This window comes from Hibiscus syriacus, unplaced genomic scaffold (assembly GCF_006381635.1).
Source record: "Hibiscus syriacus cultivar Baekdansim isolate YM2019G1 unplaced genomic scaffold, ASM638163v2 tig00111372_pilon, whole genome shotgun sequence".
NCBI classification, from domain to species: Eukaryota; Viridiplantae; Streptophyta; class Magnoliopsida; order Malvales; family Malvaceae; genus Hibiscus; species Hibiscus syriacus.
The window spans coordinates 1,047,457-1,065,305 of record NW_024063072.1 but is presented as its reverse complement, the minus strand read 5'-3'; the positions used below and the strand labels follow the sequence as shown (position 1 = coordinate 1,065,305).

General features: G+C 33.4%; 2 protein-coding genes across 3 annotated transcripts; one reads left to right on the top strand and one right to left on the bottom strand.

Moving 5' to 3' along the window:
• The first annotated feature begins 2,984 nt into the window (after positions 1 to 2,984).
• Positions 2,985 to 10,495, top strand: LOC120159733 (crossover junction endonuclease EME1B-like). 2 transcript variants are annotated; one of them, XM_039170296.1, is made up of 12 exons: positions 2,985 to 3,333; positions 3,939 to 4,094; positions 4,252 to 4,340; positions 5,605 to 5,790; positions 5,875 to 6,028; positions 6,113 to 6,222; positions 6,947 to 7,122; positions 7,605 to 7,668; positions 7,779 to 7,897; positions 9,135 to 9,224; positions 9,635 to 9,749; positions 10,277 to 10,495. In XM_039170296.1, the coding sequence occupies exons 1-12, from the start codon at positions 3,048 to 3,050 to the stop codon at positions 10,445 to 10,447; spliced, it is 1,716 nt and encodes a 571-aa protein (XP_039026227.1). In that variant the 5' UTR covers positions 2,985 to 3,047; the 3' UTR covers positions 10,448 to 10,495. The 2 variants fall into 2 exon arrangements, with proteins under 2 accessions (XP_039026227.1, XP_039026226.1); XM_039170295.1 differs by having other exon boundaries at positions 5,587 to 5,790.
• Positions 10,496 to 11,928: 1,433 nt separating this feature from the next.
• On the bottom strand, positions 11,929 to 13,596 carry LOC120159766 (glucan endo-1,3-beta-glucosidase 8-like). Its single transcript, XM_039170324.1, has 2 exons — positions 13,240 to 13,596; positions 11,929 to 13,153 (listed from the first exon to the last, which is right to left on the bottom strand). Exons 1-2 carry the CDS (start codon positions 13,575 to 13,577, stop codon positions 11,929 to 11,931), a joined length of 1,563 nt encoding a protein of 520 aa, XP_039026255.1. The 5' UTR covers positions 13,578 to 13,596.
• Between the last annotated feature and the right edge of the window lie 4,253 nt (positions 13,597 to 17,849).

The following is a 17,849-nucleotide window of genomic DNA, read 5'->3' as shown; positions in this document are numbered from 1 at the left end:
TGTTAAGGTAGCTGATATGACACTATTTGGCGATGCGAGATAGTAGGTTGATCGATGTTTGACTCCCATATAAAAAATACTATTGTTTTAATGAGAAATTATGAGAGTAATTAAAGTCAAAGGGGAAAATCAAAGAGGTTCATAAACCGTATTACCCAGGTTTCTTTTGTTATAGTTTACTTTCTTTATAGTAAGTATTATACTATATTGACCACCAAATCTTAATTTATAGTTTACTTTGTCGTAGTTTCTGCATTTATTATTATATTCAATTAAACTTTTGTGCATGATATGATATAGGGGAAGTAGGTAAACTTTGTAGTGCATACTGTTGTCGATGACAACTTAGCTAGGAAACTCCATAACCATGGTGCTGGCTCCAACTGTGATCTATCATGGAGTAATGTTAGAGATAGTACCATCAACAAGTCCTGAATTTTCACCTGACCAGACCACAACAATCCCCTTTTGATAGCACGAAAAGAGCCAATCACGGTGTTGACACAGACAATATGTCAACACCGTCATGAATCATGAATGGCCATATCGAAAACTGCCATTATATCTGCACCAAAGCATTCTTCTCCTCCAACCGATGGCCAGCACACCTTGTATGTCGCTACTCTAGCTCTAGGGGACCTTCATTTCGTCGTCCCTTTACCAAACCCAAAACCACTTGTGTTGGCTATTGAGTTACCTCCATCAGTCGATAAAATATGGGTTCCATGACCATCGTTGTCTTGTGGTGTATCAAAGGAAGAGTTGAGTTTGCCACCAACAATGACAGGATAACATTTGTTGAAGTACCTTCCTCCAATTAGCTACCTTTAACATGAACAAAGCTATTTTAGCCATGCGCTAACCCTGGTAAAAGCCTCATCAACAATATGCGCTACAAGGTTTACCCGAACCGTTTTGCCATCAAAATTAAACCTGACTAAATACCATCGTTGTTGTGGTTATTCACATCGGTATTGGTCTTGTTACCGAGCAGAACATGCTTGCCAACCACAACAGCTATCCCATCGAGAATTAGAGGCATTTTAGGAGGACCAGTTCCGATTTTAGTTTCAAGTTCATCTTCACGATTAGCAAGAAGGATTTGATAAGAGTCCTCATAACGATTGTTAGACCCAAGACGTTTCATACGCCTCTAGGGAATTGAAGAACAGACCAATTTGGAGAGAACGATAATGTACAAAAAACATTGTAAGCAACATCCAATTGTTCTAAACTCCTCATGTTGCCAATGGTAGATGACAAAGATCCCTGCAAATGATTTTAGCTTCCTGTGTGGCCAAATGTTGCCAAACAAGCTAGCTTAACGAGCTACATTTGCCTTTTGTTACTGAGATAATGATGTTTAACAATCGAGTGACCAATTTGTTATAAAATAATAATGTTAGTAACTGTTTTGTATCTTTAAAACTTCAATGTGGGAACATAAAACTTACTCATATTTCAGTGACCTTTTATGTAGTTTACCTTTTGTTTATCTGCAAAGGGTCTTTATACTTCAAGTCGTTCCACAATAGTGTCCATAGCGTCCTGAACTGAAACGTAGAAGGTTCCACTAAGAGGAAATTTCACATTTCTACCCTTAATCTCCATTCACCGAGGATTGATTAAAAGGAACCATTTGATATGATCTTATTACTAGGGATCTTCACAGTCGGTTAATCGTATTATTTATTTTAACCGATTTAGTTAATCGTTATAATAATTATTAAATTTTATTAACCGTAATCTAAACGTAAGAAACGATTAATTACTAATGATTAATCATTATTAACGATTCAATTATAAGTTAATATCGAACATATTATAATTTTTTTCGTTTCTCTTTTTTCTTTTTAATATAATAAAATTATATCTCAAATAAATATTATATTAGTTGTTTTAACATAAAATACTTAAATAGAAAAATTCTAAACACTAACTTTATAATTGGTTCAAAAGAAGAAGAAGAAAAGTACATAAATACTATACAGTAACTAGTACATCTACATACCACATACTACATATTATTATATTAGTTTAAAATTTCAACATAACACAAGATAAATCATCATTAATCATGTTACAAAGTTAAACACATAACAACAGTCCAATATATCATCAAAATTCCAAAGATAAATCTTTAACAAACATAAAGCAACCATTATACTTATATTTCCTCTTTAAAATGTGTATAATTTAATAATAGTTGGTAATTGTTTTTCAAAATTCATAATCGTAACTGCTAACTATCCCTTTTAATAATTTGACTAATTAAAATCATTTGTTTTTAACTGTTCAATTAATTAATCTATAAAATAATGATTATAACAGTCAATAATTATAAATTAATTTGCATACCCCTACTCACTATTATCCACTTACAATTAATCGCCTGATTTATCTTTATATTTTCCTACTCCTAAGTCTTAGTGATCTTTGTTAACGATTTTTGAAGATTATAGTAATAATAAGGGATATGATCCTATTACATAATATAAAATTATTTTAGTTTTACATAAATTTATAATTATTGGACGATTGAAATTTTATTAAAATATTATTAAATTAATATTTAAAGAGAAAATAAGAATGATTAATAAAAAGTCTGAATAAAAAATAAGATATAAAATTATTAAAATAAAATATAAACAATATAAAATTATTTTAGTTTTACACAAAATTTATAATTATTGGATGATTGAAATTTTATTAAAATATTATTAAATTAATAGTTAAAGATAAAATAAGAATGATTAATAAAAAGTCTGAATAAAAAATAAGATATAAAATCATTAAAATAAAATATAAAGATTATATTTTAAAATTTGAAATAGATTAAAACTGTATTTCACCATTAGATTCCCAAAGCTCTAACTAAACTAAAACAAGAATAGATAAATCCTCGTTACCAAACGCAACTGAATCTCCCTTCACTAATCCCGCGCTTATTCGAAGCCAAAAGCGAACTATAGTTACTATACAACAAAACTGAACTCCCAAATCTTACGATTTTTCAGAGTCCAATAAGCAGCGTGCAGTAGCTTCAAATGTCGGATCCAATCGTCCTATCGGACGGAGATGACCCAAACACCCCACGCCCTTCCATCTCCAAGAAACCCAGAACCGAACCGGACCGTCATTTACATCCGGTTCTTATTCTCGACGATGACCCTACCCCGCAAAAACCGTCTTTGGGTGCCGTCTTCACCTCCGGTTCCACTCCTTCTTTTGTGGCCGAAACTCCGATGTCAGAGCCTTCATTCGTCGGGTGTTCCAATGCTGTCCCTTCAATCGGGGCTTCGGAGCCTCAGCTTGGACATGCCAAGTTCTCTGGTTTACATTCCCCTTTTACATGCTTACATTTTAGTTGATTTTTGGTTTAGTTTTAAGGTTGCAATTTGGATTTTTTATTCATTTTTGTTTTAATTTGAATGAAAAATGGTTCAATTTTGGTTTATGTTGAGCGATACTCTTGACAAAAAAATCAAAAGCAAATGGTAAAACTGAAAACTGTGTATGATAAAATTGGGAAATATAGCTCAAATGTGATCATATATGCACGTATATTTTTTTCATTTTCTTGTAGAAGTAAAAAGCAACCAGCGGAGTTAAAACTAGGTAAAATCAAAGCTTTTACTAAATCATGGGAAGTGTATTCCCCCCCCCCCCAGTTATTGCAGTTAAAACTTAAGAGGTTCAATTCTATTAGCAGTTTGGATAAATTTATTTTGGATTTGATGCTTTTAGGTCTTTTTGAGTTTTTGTTTTCCAATTGCCTTTTCTGTCGGAGTCAGAGTTATTCATATTTGACTCATCCCCCCCCTGATTTTGTTCAGAGTTTTCTGTTGGTTAAAAAGAAACTCTAATGGGTTTCCATCATTATTCCTTTTGCATAATGTTTACCTTTATCTTTCTACTTTTGTTTCCTTACCTAACAGGAATAAGCAGATTGATATGTTTGGAATCTGATAATGATTCTGATACTGGTTCTAAAAGGAACAATGATCAGGAGAATGGATCAAAGGGCTCCGACATTGATGAGTCCGAAGAGTTAGAATGGCGTTCTAGATTTTTTGATTATGAATCTCATATAGGTTTGTTACTGTTGTCTAGCAATTGATTTATATATGATTTCTGGTTCTTGAAACCGTGCTACGATTTGGAAAATTGCCAAAGGAAGCATATCCAGTAGTTTGGAATCTGTTTTTATTTGTTGTATATTAATGGAAGTTAAATAATTATGTTTATCAGGGAGTTCTAATCTAATCCATATGTGTGAGGAGGACAGTTCTTCTCAGCCATTGTATGAGCAAGATGATGGTGATCATCTAATTTTCGAGGTATAATTAGATAATGATGCATTACTGAGCTTCTGATATAGCCAAATAGGTCGCTGTCTTTGCTTCCCAAATTTCAAGGCATAAGTAAAAGGAGTGTGGAAATTAGGTTAAACATATATTTCAAGTGCTAAGCAAATATATTGATAGGTGTTTCAAAAAGTTAATAAAGTTGAACATATAGCATCATTGAAAATATCACACGAGAAATATGCATAGACAATTTCGACACCTTAGCATTAGGAAAATATCATATTCTTATTGTCTTGGATGATAGGGATTTAAATTCTTTTTTCTTTTCTTAATTGATCAATTGGGCGTTATGCCAGAACCTCTGACTCATTTATGTAAATTTGTTGGAATTTTGAGTCAGCAACACTTATCGATATTCCCCTTTTAGTTCAGTTTTTTTTGGAGTGGTGTATGATATGATGTAGTGAGACTGCCAGAAACTTGAAACATTGACATAAAAAGTTTATTGTGGAGGGTAGTAGAGTCTAATGTTGAGGTAGGGTCTTTCTCATGATAGTAGAATACATGGAAAGCTGGTTTTCTGCACAAAGTTCCTTATGTCAAGTATAATTCAGGTAAATTTTTTTAAAAATAATTTGATAAAATGAAAACCATTTGTTTTTCTTTTGTGTGTGGCATGGTTAATTTGTTATCATCTTTTTAATTTCATTTTTCTATTTCTTCTCAATTGCGTAAGTGATGCTTTTCTCCTTGTTTGGCAATTATAAATGTCATGGAAGCACTGAAACTGTTCCATTGATGAATTTGAGGGGGGGTATTTTGAGGTTCAGAGTTTAATTTTGGAGAAGTTACTTAATCCTCTTCTTGAACTCTGAGGTTGAAAGGAAATAGTAGACAATTATAAGATTTTGAACACCCACTTGTTTGGGAAAAGTTGAAGACTCTAAGAACCATCTGCATTTTATTTTACTTCTGGTTATTTTGAGTTGTAGGTACTTTTAGTTTCAGGTCCTACATGATGTTTCCTTAACTCCTTCCTACTTTACTTTCTGCTTTTAATTTATTTTTCATATTGTTGTTTGCAATAAAGCCAGTTTGCTATTGTTGCATGCATCTTAGCAAGTTTTCAGCCCCCTTCCCCCTTGCACTCCTGAATACTTGCTTATTCACAGACCTAACTTTCTTTTCTATTTGAATTATATAAGTTTAACAAAAGTTTGGAGAACTCAAGAGAAATTTAAGTTATAAATTGTCAGCTGCTGTATTGAACGTATAGTTCTATGGAATTGATCAGGTAAATGATGATCCAGACAAAGAAAATTTTAGCTTGGAGCAGATGGGTAATGCAAAAATGCATAATCAAGAAATGAAAGCTAACGCTGCTGATAAGAAAATTACTAAACGTGGAGCAACAGTAAAAAATAAGATGACAAAGGAGGAGCGGACTCGTATGTTGGAAGAAAAGAAGCTAAAGAAAGAGGCTAGTACTTTTTTAATTGCAAATCTTTGTTATCTTCTTTATACTTTCTGTTGGTTAAGTAACTGATCAAAACCTAACATGCAGCAAGAGAAGTTGCAAAAAGCAGCTTTGAAAGCTGAAGCTGCAGAGTTAAAAAAATTGCAGAAAGAGAGGCAGAAATGGGAAAAAGGAAAATTTGCTCTAAAATCTATTGTAGCTGAAATTGATACTAAGGTGGTTGAACTAGGGTCAATAGGAGGTAAGGGCATCATTAATGTTAGATTATTCATGCTAATATTTGGCATCTGCATATTCTGAGAAGTTCCCTGGCTTTGTTATGTAGGACATTTACTTTCAAGGTTTGCTGATAAAGGCCTTACATATCACATAACATCAAATCCAATCGAAAAATCAATTGCATGGACCATGACAGTTCCCGAACATATTTCACAGGTAATAAGTTTGACTTTCATACACTTCATCCAAATCTCTTGGTAATTTTATGCTAGTGGCTTGGATTTAGTGAACTGATAATCCTATGGTCGGATTTTGATTCATCTTTTCACTGGTGGGTTAGAGATGATATTTTTATGTTGTCCATAACAATTTATACTGTATTAACCATCCATGGCCTCAAGGTCACATTGAGCTTTTAAATTAATTCTGCTTATTTTCTTCTCTTTTCCCATTTGTTTACTTGGAAATTTGGTTCATATTTTTAGCATGGCGGTGTTAACATATTAGCATCCATGAGACTCTGGTTTTTCTGTAGCTTATAACCTAACTGGCTAATCATGTTGGCTGGGCTCACCCTTTATAACTTCAGACATGTTAAACTTCCCTATACTTTACAGGTCGAACTTAACCGCTAAATGCGTCTAAGAGTTGGTTAAGTTTTGTGCTTCTAAGGTGCAAATTAGCTTTTCGATGATATTCAGCGTAGGAAAGATGCATTGCTTTGTATGTTACTGATAACTTTTGGCAAAAGTAGTTGCTAAACAACCGACTTTCAAAATAACTTTTAATCTAAAGTTTTGCTTTTTCTACTTTTCAGTTAGATATTGTTAATTTCTTTGCATGTTAAAAAAAGAAAAGAAAGAGAGAGAGAGAACATAAGAAAAAGAAGAAAAAAACTATACTAACTGTTTATTGACATAGATCATCTGCTTTTTTGCAGATTTTTCCTGAAGGACTAGAGATTCAATATGTATTAATTGTTTGTGAGGCTGCAGAGTTTTGTGATCTAGTAACTAGTGGTACACTTCTGGATCACGTTTCTAGAGTCCGAAGTAAATACTCATCTTATACAGTTTGCTATCTGACAAATAGGCTAATGGCATACATTAACAAAAGGTCAGAGTTGCCGAACTTTCCTTTATATGGATGTTCTACCCTTTTTGTTTTAAATGGTTTTTTAATTCCTATCTCCTCTATATTTGACTATGTATTCCTGCCTTTTGGATGTAATTTGCATGTTAGGAAGGCTACTGTATTACCCTGTTGTAGTATTTTATGTTTCCTTTTTTCCTATGTGATTATTACTAGCAAAGTTGCACCATTTCTTTGAAGGAAAATTGTATTTCTTTCTGTGTTTGCTTTAAAGATGAGCTAGTTAATGGATTTTATGATATCATTTATGCTGTCTTGATAGAAATTGTTGATAGAGAGAAACAGATTAAAATTCCAGATTGGATACACTGTATAGACCTGGGATATGTTCATAAACTTTACAAAAAAATTACAATTAAATACTGCTATTAATTTTTTTTGGTTGCTTACTTTATGATGGTGCAACATTGAGATGAAATTCAATATGTATCTTGGCAATGTATTAGGGAAAATGAACACTACAAGAACCCTGCTATTGATAGTGGTTGGAGACATCCGCCAGTTGAGGAGGTGAAACTTCTAACTGCATATGCACTAATTATCTTGTTGTTTTAGCTTCTTTTTTTTATTGTTTTAATATCTTATTTTTATCTCATTTTCTGTGTGAAATTTGTTTATAGGAGCTGGCAAAGCTGACTGCATATTATGCCAGGGTACACTCTAGGCAATGTGCAGATGAATCTGAACTGGCTGAACATGTTGTTGGTTTGACATGCAGTCTAGCCTCGTGCCAATTTAGGTACCACTCTAGATTTTAAAATGGATTTCAAAGTACACAAATTCAAGTTCGGTTGTAGCATAGAGACAATTATTAAGTCTTGTGGTCACATAATGTGAGGTCTTGGCCTCATCAAGTAGGTGGTTTAAAAAGATTTGGATGACCCATTACATATTTTTCTTTAACATGCTTGTTTGACATGGTGTGAATAGATAGTGATTATCTTACTGCTTGTTAAGTAATTCCTAAAGTCCATAATATGTTCTGGTTACCTGGTAACTGAATGCACCATGTTTGTTTGACATTTTCGGTAGCTGCACTTGTTCCTTCATTTTCTGTAGGAAACTAACAACCCTCATTATGAAAATATTTAAAATTTTGGGTTTAAAGTGGAATGTACTATTTCATCAATCATCTAAAGTTTATTTAGGCAAGCTTATCAATGTTGTAGTGTACTGGTTTGCATTTCAAAGGTTAATCTGCATTAACAATGACATGGGCCTCTCCTGATGAAAATTGAGGACATCAGGTCTGGATGCTTTACTTGAACTGCTGTATCAGATTGTTTTTATTCTGGTTGCAATACTAAACCGAATGTTGCCAAGTAGTTGCCACTTGCCAGTATCATATTTCTCCATTGGTTGAGAGCTGACAAATCTCCACAAGTGGTTTACTTTACTCCCTATATCGGTGACATGAATTTGATTGAAATATTGTGCTATTGAGAGAGAAAAAAAGAGGCCCTTCTTCAGTGTTGCTGGATTTATAATTTTATTGTTGCTGAATATGGACATAATTGCATGATGAATGAAGGTTATCCTGGGTATAACTTTTCAATTGCTACAAAACTTTTTCAACCACTTTTGTTGCTTTTTACCTTATCCAATGATTAAGATTAATATGTCATGCATTCGGAATCATGAGAATGTCTGAGACAAGGATATTTTACCTTGCTACGCTAGCAATTCATGAGGCTGGTGCTGTTTGTGGTAAATTTGTGTTCTGAAAGAAGATTTCCTCAGGTTTCTTAGATGGTTGAAGGAGTTCTAAAGATTAGTTTAATTAGAATACCATCTAATTTTTCAGAATCTAGTATGCTGTATTTGCTTGCATTGAGAAAAAGTTCAGTGGTCTCTTTGGTGAAATTGACAAGCACTATAGATACACATTTTAGTGTTCTGTTCTGTTCAAAATATCACAGTACCTTGGCAGGGAAAATTCTTTGTATCTACGTATTACTTTATTTATTTATTTGCAGAAAGAAGTTAACGCGACTCTCTGTAAGTGCTAATGGGTCCCTTATTCCTAAGGATTCCATTGACAAGAATTTAATAAAAGGGAACTTGTGGTGAGTAAAATCTCAAACACTTGCATGCTTGATTTGTTTCTATTTTTGTCATTGATTGTTCATCCTGGAGAAAGAAAATTTGGTTTTATAAAGTAATACGACTTATTTCCCAGCTTTAATGGAGCACATAAACTTTTTGGAGTTTGGTTTCTACCAATTAAGTGTCTGTCTTGCTTACATTCTGATGAAGTGATGCCATAATTGTTCAGAAACAAAATATGAAATTATGAATTAGCCCCCATTTGTTTGTTAGCTGATGAGTATCAGATTAATGTGAACAAAGAAAATAAGAAAAATATTTCCACAATTCACTATTTTTTCTGCAACTAGTTTTAAACCTGTATTGACTGCAATCATTTCATTATTTTTGCGCCTTTCATTTTACTGCTGATTTAGCTTTTCACATGCAGGTTAAAAGCCTTGCTTGCCATCCCAAAGGTCCAGCCACGATTTGCTCTTGCCATAGGGAAAAAGTACCCCACCATGAAATCACTTTTGCGTGTTTACATGGACCCTACTAAATCAGTAAGTCAAACTGCCCTCCTTATACCGTAAATCTTTTCCATTTGATCACACATTATGAGTGGCCAATTTTCCTAATTCAGTTTTAAGCTGGTTTAGATTTTTGAAGCTAAAGAACTTACTACTTTAAGAGGGTGCAACTGTACCTTGCCATAGAAAAATTATTTGTTAATCTCTCTTACTTTCAAGATTCTCAGTTTTACTTTTGGAAGCATATAAGGCCTATGATTTGCAATATGTGGAATATTTTTGGAGAGAGCTGATTAAAGGCATGGCAATTGTGATAGGAGAGTTCATGCTTTAACTTGCACTGTTTTCTTAGTTGAACCATTTATCCTTGTCTGAATTTTTCAACTGGTTTCCTTAGTTGAAGTCCCGTAATCAACTAGGACGGAAGACAAAGTTTCGTTTCCTCTTTCGTTGATCCATTCCCATCTTTTGGTTTATTCCTACCAAGTGGATTATAACATTTTATCTTTCGGATGGAAGAAGTTGAGTAATTTGTTTAAGGTATTGTAATGTAATGGCAGGTACATGAAAAGGAATTTCTGCTCAAGGACTTGTTGGTAGAAGGGTTAGTAGGAAACGACCGAAGATTAGGTGAAATTTGTTCAAAGAGAGTGTATAGAGTACTCATTGCTCAGAGTGGAAGCATCAAAACTGATGACATTGAGGATGGTGCTGATTTCTTCGCACATTAGTGGATAGTCAACTTTTCTTGTTTGCTTTCTTCGCACATAAGAGAAATCATTGCATTATGCTGATAACATTCACTGATAATCCATCAACTTATGTGTCAATATTTTATTTTCATTTATAATCTTCAAATATTATGCTTTTATTTTCGACCTTTCACATGATTTTATCGTCACTTAACAGTATTAACGATAATGTCAACATTAACTTCACATGTCAATCTAAATAATATTGTATACGTGACATACATGTAAATTAGAACGAGTTGGAGAGAAAAATTCCATAAATAAACCCAAACTTAACTAAGGATTAAAAGCCATTAATGTGCTTTTGTTCTGATTATTAAACTGTAAAAACATTCAAATTTGTCATTAATGTTTTTGATCAGTTTTGTTTTGATCATTTATCATTAAATTTTGATGTTGTATTTTTTAATTGGTATGATAACATGTTTAGTTCTTAGTTCTTAAATTTTTTTTTCATTTTGGTCCTAATTTTAAATAATTTAACAAATTTCTCTCTCTCTCTCTCTCTATTTATGAACACTATCAATTTGATCTCAATTCTAATAATAATTAAAATATATAATTAAAAAGATAAAAAAATAAACATACATAAAAATATTTAAAATACCATATAATTAGAAATTCCACGAAATTACAACATATTAAATTATTTACTAAAGATTCACATTGACCCCAAGTCTCAGTGGGTGGACTTCACGTTGGATGGAAGAACAAGCCCAGGTTGAATCCCTGATTTGCTACTAAATCAAGGAATCGCTGGCTAAGTATGTCTTTGAACCCTGTTGGAGAGTGTATCAACTTAATCTTCTACGTACTACTTTAGGATTGATCTCCTGCACTGAACTATCACAGTTCAAACAGGATGACAAAAGCTGAGATTAAACGTAATGAAAGTTAAAAAAAAAAACTGAAGTTAATAAAATTCACTTTAGTACATGTTGTCTTTAGGAACTTATTTAGAGTAAATAAAACTTATTTATAATTTAAACGTAATGAAAGTTAAGTTAATAAAACTCACCATAGTATCTTTAGAAACTTAATTTTAAGAGTAAAGAAAATGTTTTTTTATTGAAATACTCCATCAATCCATCACTTATTTTCAAAATAATTAAACAATCCAAAATAATCATTTTTTGTAATTTTAAAAACTAAGACATGCCTACTATTTATAGAGACAAATACTTGGTCGCTAAGAATTCTTATGAAATGAAAATTATTAACTAAATAAATTTAATCATCAATTAATCTTCAACAAAGAGAATACAACAAAATATAATTTATTTTCTAATTAGAATTTGAGTATAACAATTTTGTTAAATGTTATTATGTTCACGATATATGATTATTCATTTTAATAATATCTATTTAAAAGTTTCTTTGTACTTAATATAATGTTCCACTGAGCTAAAAGAGAAAAAAAAAGAAACCTGCATTTTCATTATTTCAAAAAAGGGTTACATTTATGCAAACCAAACAGTGAAAATGCCCACAAAAATTAGAAAAACAAGTGGGGGGGAATGATAGAGAGGGGGAGGGGGAGGGGGAGAGGTAGAGGTAGATGGAGAAGGAGAACCAGAGGGAGATGATGAAGAGTGAGATTTGGAAGATGTTGATGGAGGTGAATGCGCCAAACTGGAAGTGGAAGTTTTCTGGAAACTTTTAATCATGATGGGGAACTTACAAGTCCCATTGGATGGATCTTGTTTAACAATCTTAGCCATCCCTTGGAAATCACATGCTGCTTTAATTTGATTTGACATTTGGTAGTACATGTTGAACGCAACCGATGCATTCGTTTCAATTCCCATGCCTGAACATGAAGCTCCGGCCACCAAAGTCGTGCAATCAGTATTATTGCAAGCCCATGCAACCTTTACTTTCAAATCCTTTTGGTCGGGAGCATCCTCGTTATACACACACCACTGCTTTTGCATGTAGGGCACATTTTTCCCACCCACCAGCGACTTGTTCTGTCCTTTCCCTGAAAGATCCATTGGGTACTTAGGTTGTCCATCAAAGCTAAAAATTCCCCAGTGCCTCTCAAACATTCCTGGATCAATACTCTTTTGATCTTCATCCAACAAAGAAAACATATACACATCAGGATACGTCTTTGGACGAAGTGGAGTTCCCTCGTTTCTCGCCATTTTCTTCAACAGACCATCGTAGAATCTCTTGGCATTTTTTGTGGTGGCGTAAACATTACCATCAGTCGGCCATCCAACTTCCCCGACGATGATTGGTATGTCTGGGAATTTGGCTACTTTGAGTGCCGCAACAAGAGTGTCGATATTGGCATCAAGAACACTACGATATTTAACGCCATGATCATCCATAGAAGTCGAGTCATCGTTATCGAAGAATGCATAATTTTCAGGGAATCCAGGGTTTTGATAAAGATTAAGAAAAGGATAGATGTTGACGATGAAAGCCGCATCGTTTTTGTGGAGAAATGCACATATGTCGCCCATGATATCTGCTATGTCAGGTCGGAATATTCCGTCGGATGGTTTGTAAGTAGGTGTTGTGTAAACGTCGCCATTAAGAGGTGATGATACTTTGATATCTTTTCCATGACCAGCTTCGTTTAATGCCTTCAGAACGTTCTTCATAGCTGGGAGTGTTAAGTTGGTGAACGTTCCATTATAGGATGTCAGAAATGGTTCATTTCCTACTGCCACGTACCTGTAAAATAGTTCAAAACATTTTTAAATCATTGAAAAAAAAAAACTAAGCAGAAGTTAATGGATCAAAATTGAGGTTGAACTTACTTGAAATTGACACGCTTTTTACCCATATAGGCTGTGATATTTGCTTTAACCCAAGCCTGGGCGACACTGTATTTCTCAGAAAGACTTTTCAAAGATTCATTAGGAATCCCCACCATGACCTCAAGATCAGTCCCTGCCAGGGCATCTAAAATTTCTTTTTCAGCATGGAAAATCTTAACCTTTTTGATGCCATTATCTTTGATCATTTGAACAACAATCTTAGGGTCTAAAGGATGTGATGCTATGACACCCCAATTCACACCAAGGTCTTGTGCAACAATGCTAGCAGGCACAAATATCAGTACACATGCCCATAGAAAGACCTGAGCTTGAACCATTGTGGGAGCTACTTCAAAGGAGTGTGTGAACAGTTTATTCAGAAGAAGGAAAAAGAAATCTGGATTTTCTTTGTTTTTAGTAAAGTAAAACTATGGGTGTTATTGGTTTTTTATTTATTTATTTCAGTTTTATGTTTGTCTCTGTTTCTTTTGAAAAGGTAAAACTTGAGATTTATAAGAGTTATTACGTATATTTCTGTAGTAGAGTTCTTGGTTGGACGAGAAACTAGAGAAGAGAGCAGCATTACATGGTTATCTTTTCAGTTGGAAGTAGTCATACAAAAGACTACGTATATCACGTTGTGATTTACTACTTTTAGTTTTGGTTGAAACTATGCCCATAACAAAATAGTTTTAGGCTTAAGAATGTGAAATGGTCTTGATTTAAAAAAAATTACATTATATACCATTAAACTTTGTCTATTTACTCACTTATATTATTGAACTTCTAATTTTACTAATTATAGTAATTAATTTAGGTTTCAGTTTCAATTATGATACTCTATCTTTAAGTCAATAACGAGAAGATGACAACATTAATGGTTGCTGACATGATTGTCCCATCAAAGCCGCGTCGTTTTAATTCGTCTATTATAATATAATAAATAATATACATATATAAATAATATTTTTTTATATATGATGTATATAAAAAATTAAATCTTCAAAACAACCCTGAAATTCTTGAAAATTTCAACAACAAAAAAAAAATCAGCGAACCGTTCATGAACTGTACGGCGGGAAGTTCGTTTATTTATTAAATGAACGAACATTAACAAGATTTTGCATTTGTTCAATTAAATGAACGAACATGAACAAAGGGCTCGTTCGTTCATTTACGTTCGTGAACGTTCGATTATATGTTCGTTCATTTATGTTCGAACAGAGGGCAAGTTGAATATATTACGAAGATTATTGAAGTTGTTTGGATTTCAAGAAGATTGTTTTGTTGAACAAATTAACTTTAAGACTTTATTATGTTCATATAGCTTATTTATGATTTATGTATGTTTTTGTCGTATTCGAACAAATTAACTCTAAAGTTACAGGTTATATTAATGAATTTTAAGTTGTTATTCTTGTTGTTTACTTTTTTTTTACATTCGTTTGTTGTATTCGAATAAGTTTTTGTGTGTGTTTATGTTGTTCGTTAATGTTCGTTCGTTCGTGTTCGTTTATTATTTAAATGAACGAACATGAACAAGCTATATTCCTTAATGAACGAACATGACCAAAAAAAATTTGTTCGTTTATTTACGAACATAAACATACATCCGTTCGTGTGCGTTCGGTTCGTTTACATGCCTAACAATTGCCCCACTCTTCCATTATTAAAAATCAACTAATGACGTGTCAATCAATTGTCAAACAACGAATGCAAAATGTTTTAGTCAAATGGCGGCCAAAGGCAGAATGACAAACAATGTGCACGACAAGCGGAGGAGACTTTAGTGCGATGGTAACATCGTAACTATCAACGATAATATTAGGTGAATTTAAGAATTTAGATATTATGGTTTTAGGAAATTTAAAGGGTTTTTTTGGAATTTAAGATTTTTTAAAATTTCACAGGTTTTCTGTAAAACTAATTTTCTTAGAACTTCTTAAACTAACTTGTTATGCCATGTGCTTTATTCCAATTATAATGTACGTTTTAGAGAATAAGCCTTAATCCGCATAGGAAGCAACCTCTCTTCCACACTCATATAGGTGAGGCTATATGCTATAAGGATGCTCACGTTACTCCATATTCTACTCAAACAAATTATAGACGTCACTCGAAGTATAAATATACGTAACTTTCATTTCCATTACAAGATACATGTATCGCATCAAATCACTTTAAAATTCATTTTCCATATCGAACCTATTCTTGAGATATTCAATAACAACATTGGGTATCCTCACAGTTGTTTTTATACTTGTAAAGTGATCTTTTCTCTGGCTGCAACTTTTGTAAAATGATCTACAAGATTATCATCACTTTTAATATAGTCAATATTAATGGTATCATTGGTTATATGGGATCTCACATTGTTCTTATAGGTTTGGATTTCCATGATAATATTTACTATTGATTTTTTCAATGGTTGTAGTACTATCACAATAGATTTGGATCTCACAATAGTTGTAGTACTACCACACTAGGTTATAAATTAAAATTAAATAATTGAGTAAAAATATAATTTCACTCTAAAACTAAATTTTCACATCAAAAGGCTAGTAATTTAAGCATTTGAAGATAGGTTAAAGATCACTTTTGCAGTCCTGATTTTAAATTAAATTTTAGGTGTTTGACATTTCTTAATTATGGGATAGATATTACCATAAGTACTCCGAAATTGGCCCTTATTAAACAAAATAAAAATTAAAAAACTCAAACCTAGGGTTTTGATAATTATGAAAGGGAGAAAAAGAAAAGGTATAAGGTGGAGGAAGAAATAAGGAGGGATGAGAGAGATCAAATATTTTCTCTTATTTGTTTTGTACTGTACAGTTGGTAGATTTATTCAACATGTAAACTCCCTATTTTTGTACATATTTTCAAACGAAACAATAAATAGAAAATCACTAGCAACCAACATGTAGATCTATTCTTAACGCTGGTATCGTCACTAGTTTCTCGTTCGACCAAGAACTCTACTATAGATATATGCCTAATAATCCTTATAAATCTCAAGTTTTACCTTTACAAATGAAACAGAGACAATCATAAAACTGAAATAAAATAAATAAAAACCAATAACACCCATAGTTTTACTTTACTAAAAACAAAGAAAATCCATTTTTTTTTCCTTCTTCTGAATAAACTGTTGATACCCTCCTTTGAAGTGGTTCAAGCTCAGGTCTTTTTATGGGCATGTGTACTGATATTTGTGCCTGCTACCATTGTAGCACAAGAGCTTGGTGTGAATTGGGGTGTCATTGCATCACATCCTTTAGACCCAAAGATTGTTGTTCAAATGATAAAAGATAATGGCATCAAAAAGGTTAAGATTTTCCATGCTGAAAAAGAAGTTTTAAATGCCCTGGCAGGGACTGATCTTGAGGTCATGGTGAGGATTCCTAATGAATCTTTGGAAAGCCTTTCTGAGAAATACAGTGTCGCCCAGGCTTGGGTTAAAGCAAATATCACAACCTATATGGGTAAAAAGCGTGCCAATTTCAAGTAAGTTCAACTTCAATTTTGATACATAAACTACTTTGTCTTTTTTTCAATGTTTTAAACTATTTTACAGGTACGTGGCGGTAGAAAATGAACCATTTCTGACATCCTACAATGGAACGTTCACCAACTTAACACTCCCAGCTATGAAGAACGTTCTAAAGGCATTAAATGAAGCTGGTCATGGAAAAGATATCAAAGTATCATCACCTCTTAATGGTGACGTTTACACAACACCTACTTACAAACCATCCGACGGAATATTCCGACCTGACATAGCAGATATCATGGGCGACATATGTGCATTTCTCGACGAAAACGATTCGACTTTCATCGTCAATATCTATCCTTTTCTTAATCTTTATCAAAACCCTGGATTCCCTGAAAACTATGCATTCTTCCATAACGATGACTCGTCTTCCATGGATGACAATGGCGTTAAATATCGTAATGTTCTTGATGCCAATATCGACACTCTTGTTGCGGCACTCAAAGTAGCCAAATTCCCAGACATACCAATCATCGTTGGGGAGTTGGATGGCCGACTGATGGTAATGTTCAACCACCAAAAATGCCAAGTGATTCTACGATGGTCTGTTGAAGAAAATGGCGAAAAAGGAGGGAACTCCACTTCGTCCAAAGACGTATCCTGATGTGTACATGTTTTGTTTGTTGGATGAAGATCAAAAGAGTATTGATTCAGGAATGTTTGAGAGGAACTGGGGAATTTTTAGCATTGATGGACAACCTAAGTACCCAATGGATCTTTCAGGGAAAGGACAGAACAAGTCGCTTGTGGGTGGGAAAAATTTGCCCTACATGCAAAAGCCGTGGTGTGTACAACGAGGATGTTTCCGACCAAAAGGATTTGAAAGTAAAGGTTGCATGGGCTTGCAATAATACTGATTGCACGACTTTGGTGGCCGGAGCTTCATGTTCAGGCATGGGAATTGAAACGAACGCATCGGTTGCGTTCAACATATACTACCAAATGTCAAATCAAAGTAAAGCAGCTTGTGATTTCCAAGGAATGGTTAAGATTGTTAAACAAGATCCATCCAATGGGACTTGTAAGTTCCCCATCATGATTAAAAGTTTCCAGAAAG

Excerpts from the sequence above, each read along its gene's own strand:
- LOC120159733 (XM_039170295.1), top strand. The coding sequence starts at position 3,048 with ATGTCGGATCCAATCGTCCTATCGGACGGAGATGACCCAAACACCCCA. Across the intron at positions 4,341-5,586 it reads GTGATCATCTAATTTTCGAG|TTCTATGGAATTGATCAGGT; the intron begins GTATAATTAGAT and ends TTGAACGTATAG. Across the intron at positions 7,898-9,134 it reads CTAGCCTCGTGCCAATTTAG|AAAGAAGTTAACGCGACTCT; the intron begins GTACCACTCTAG and ends ATTTATTTGCAG.
- LOC120159766 (XM_039170324.1), bottom strand. The coding sequence starts at position 13,577 with ATGGTTCAAGCTCAGGTCTTTCTATGGGCATGTGTACTGATATTTGTG. Across the intron at positions 13,154-13,239 it reads AAAAAGCGTGTCAATTTCAA|GTACGTGGCAGTAGGAAATG; the intron begins GTAAGTTCAACC and ends ACTATTTTACAG.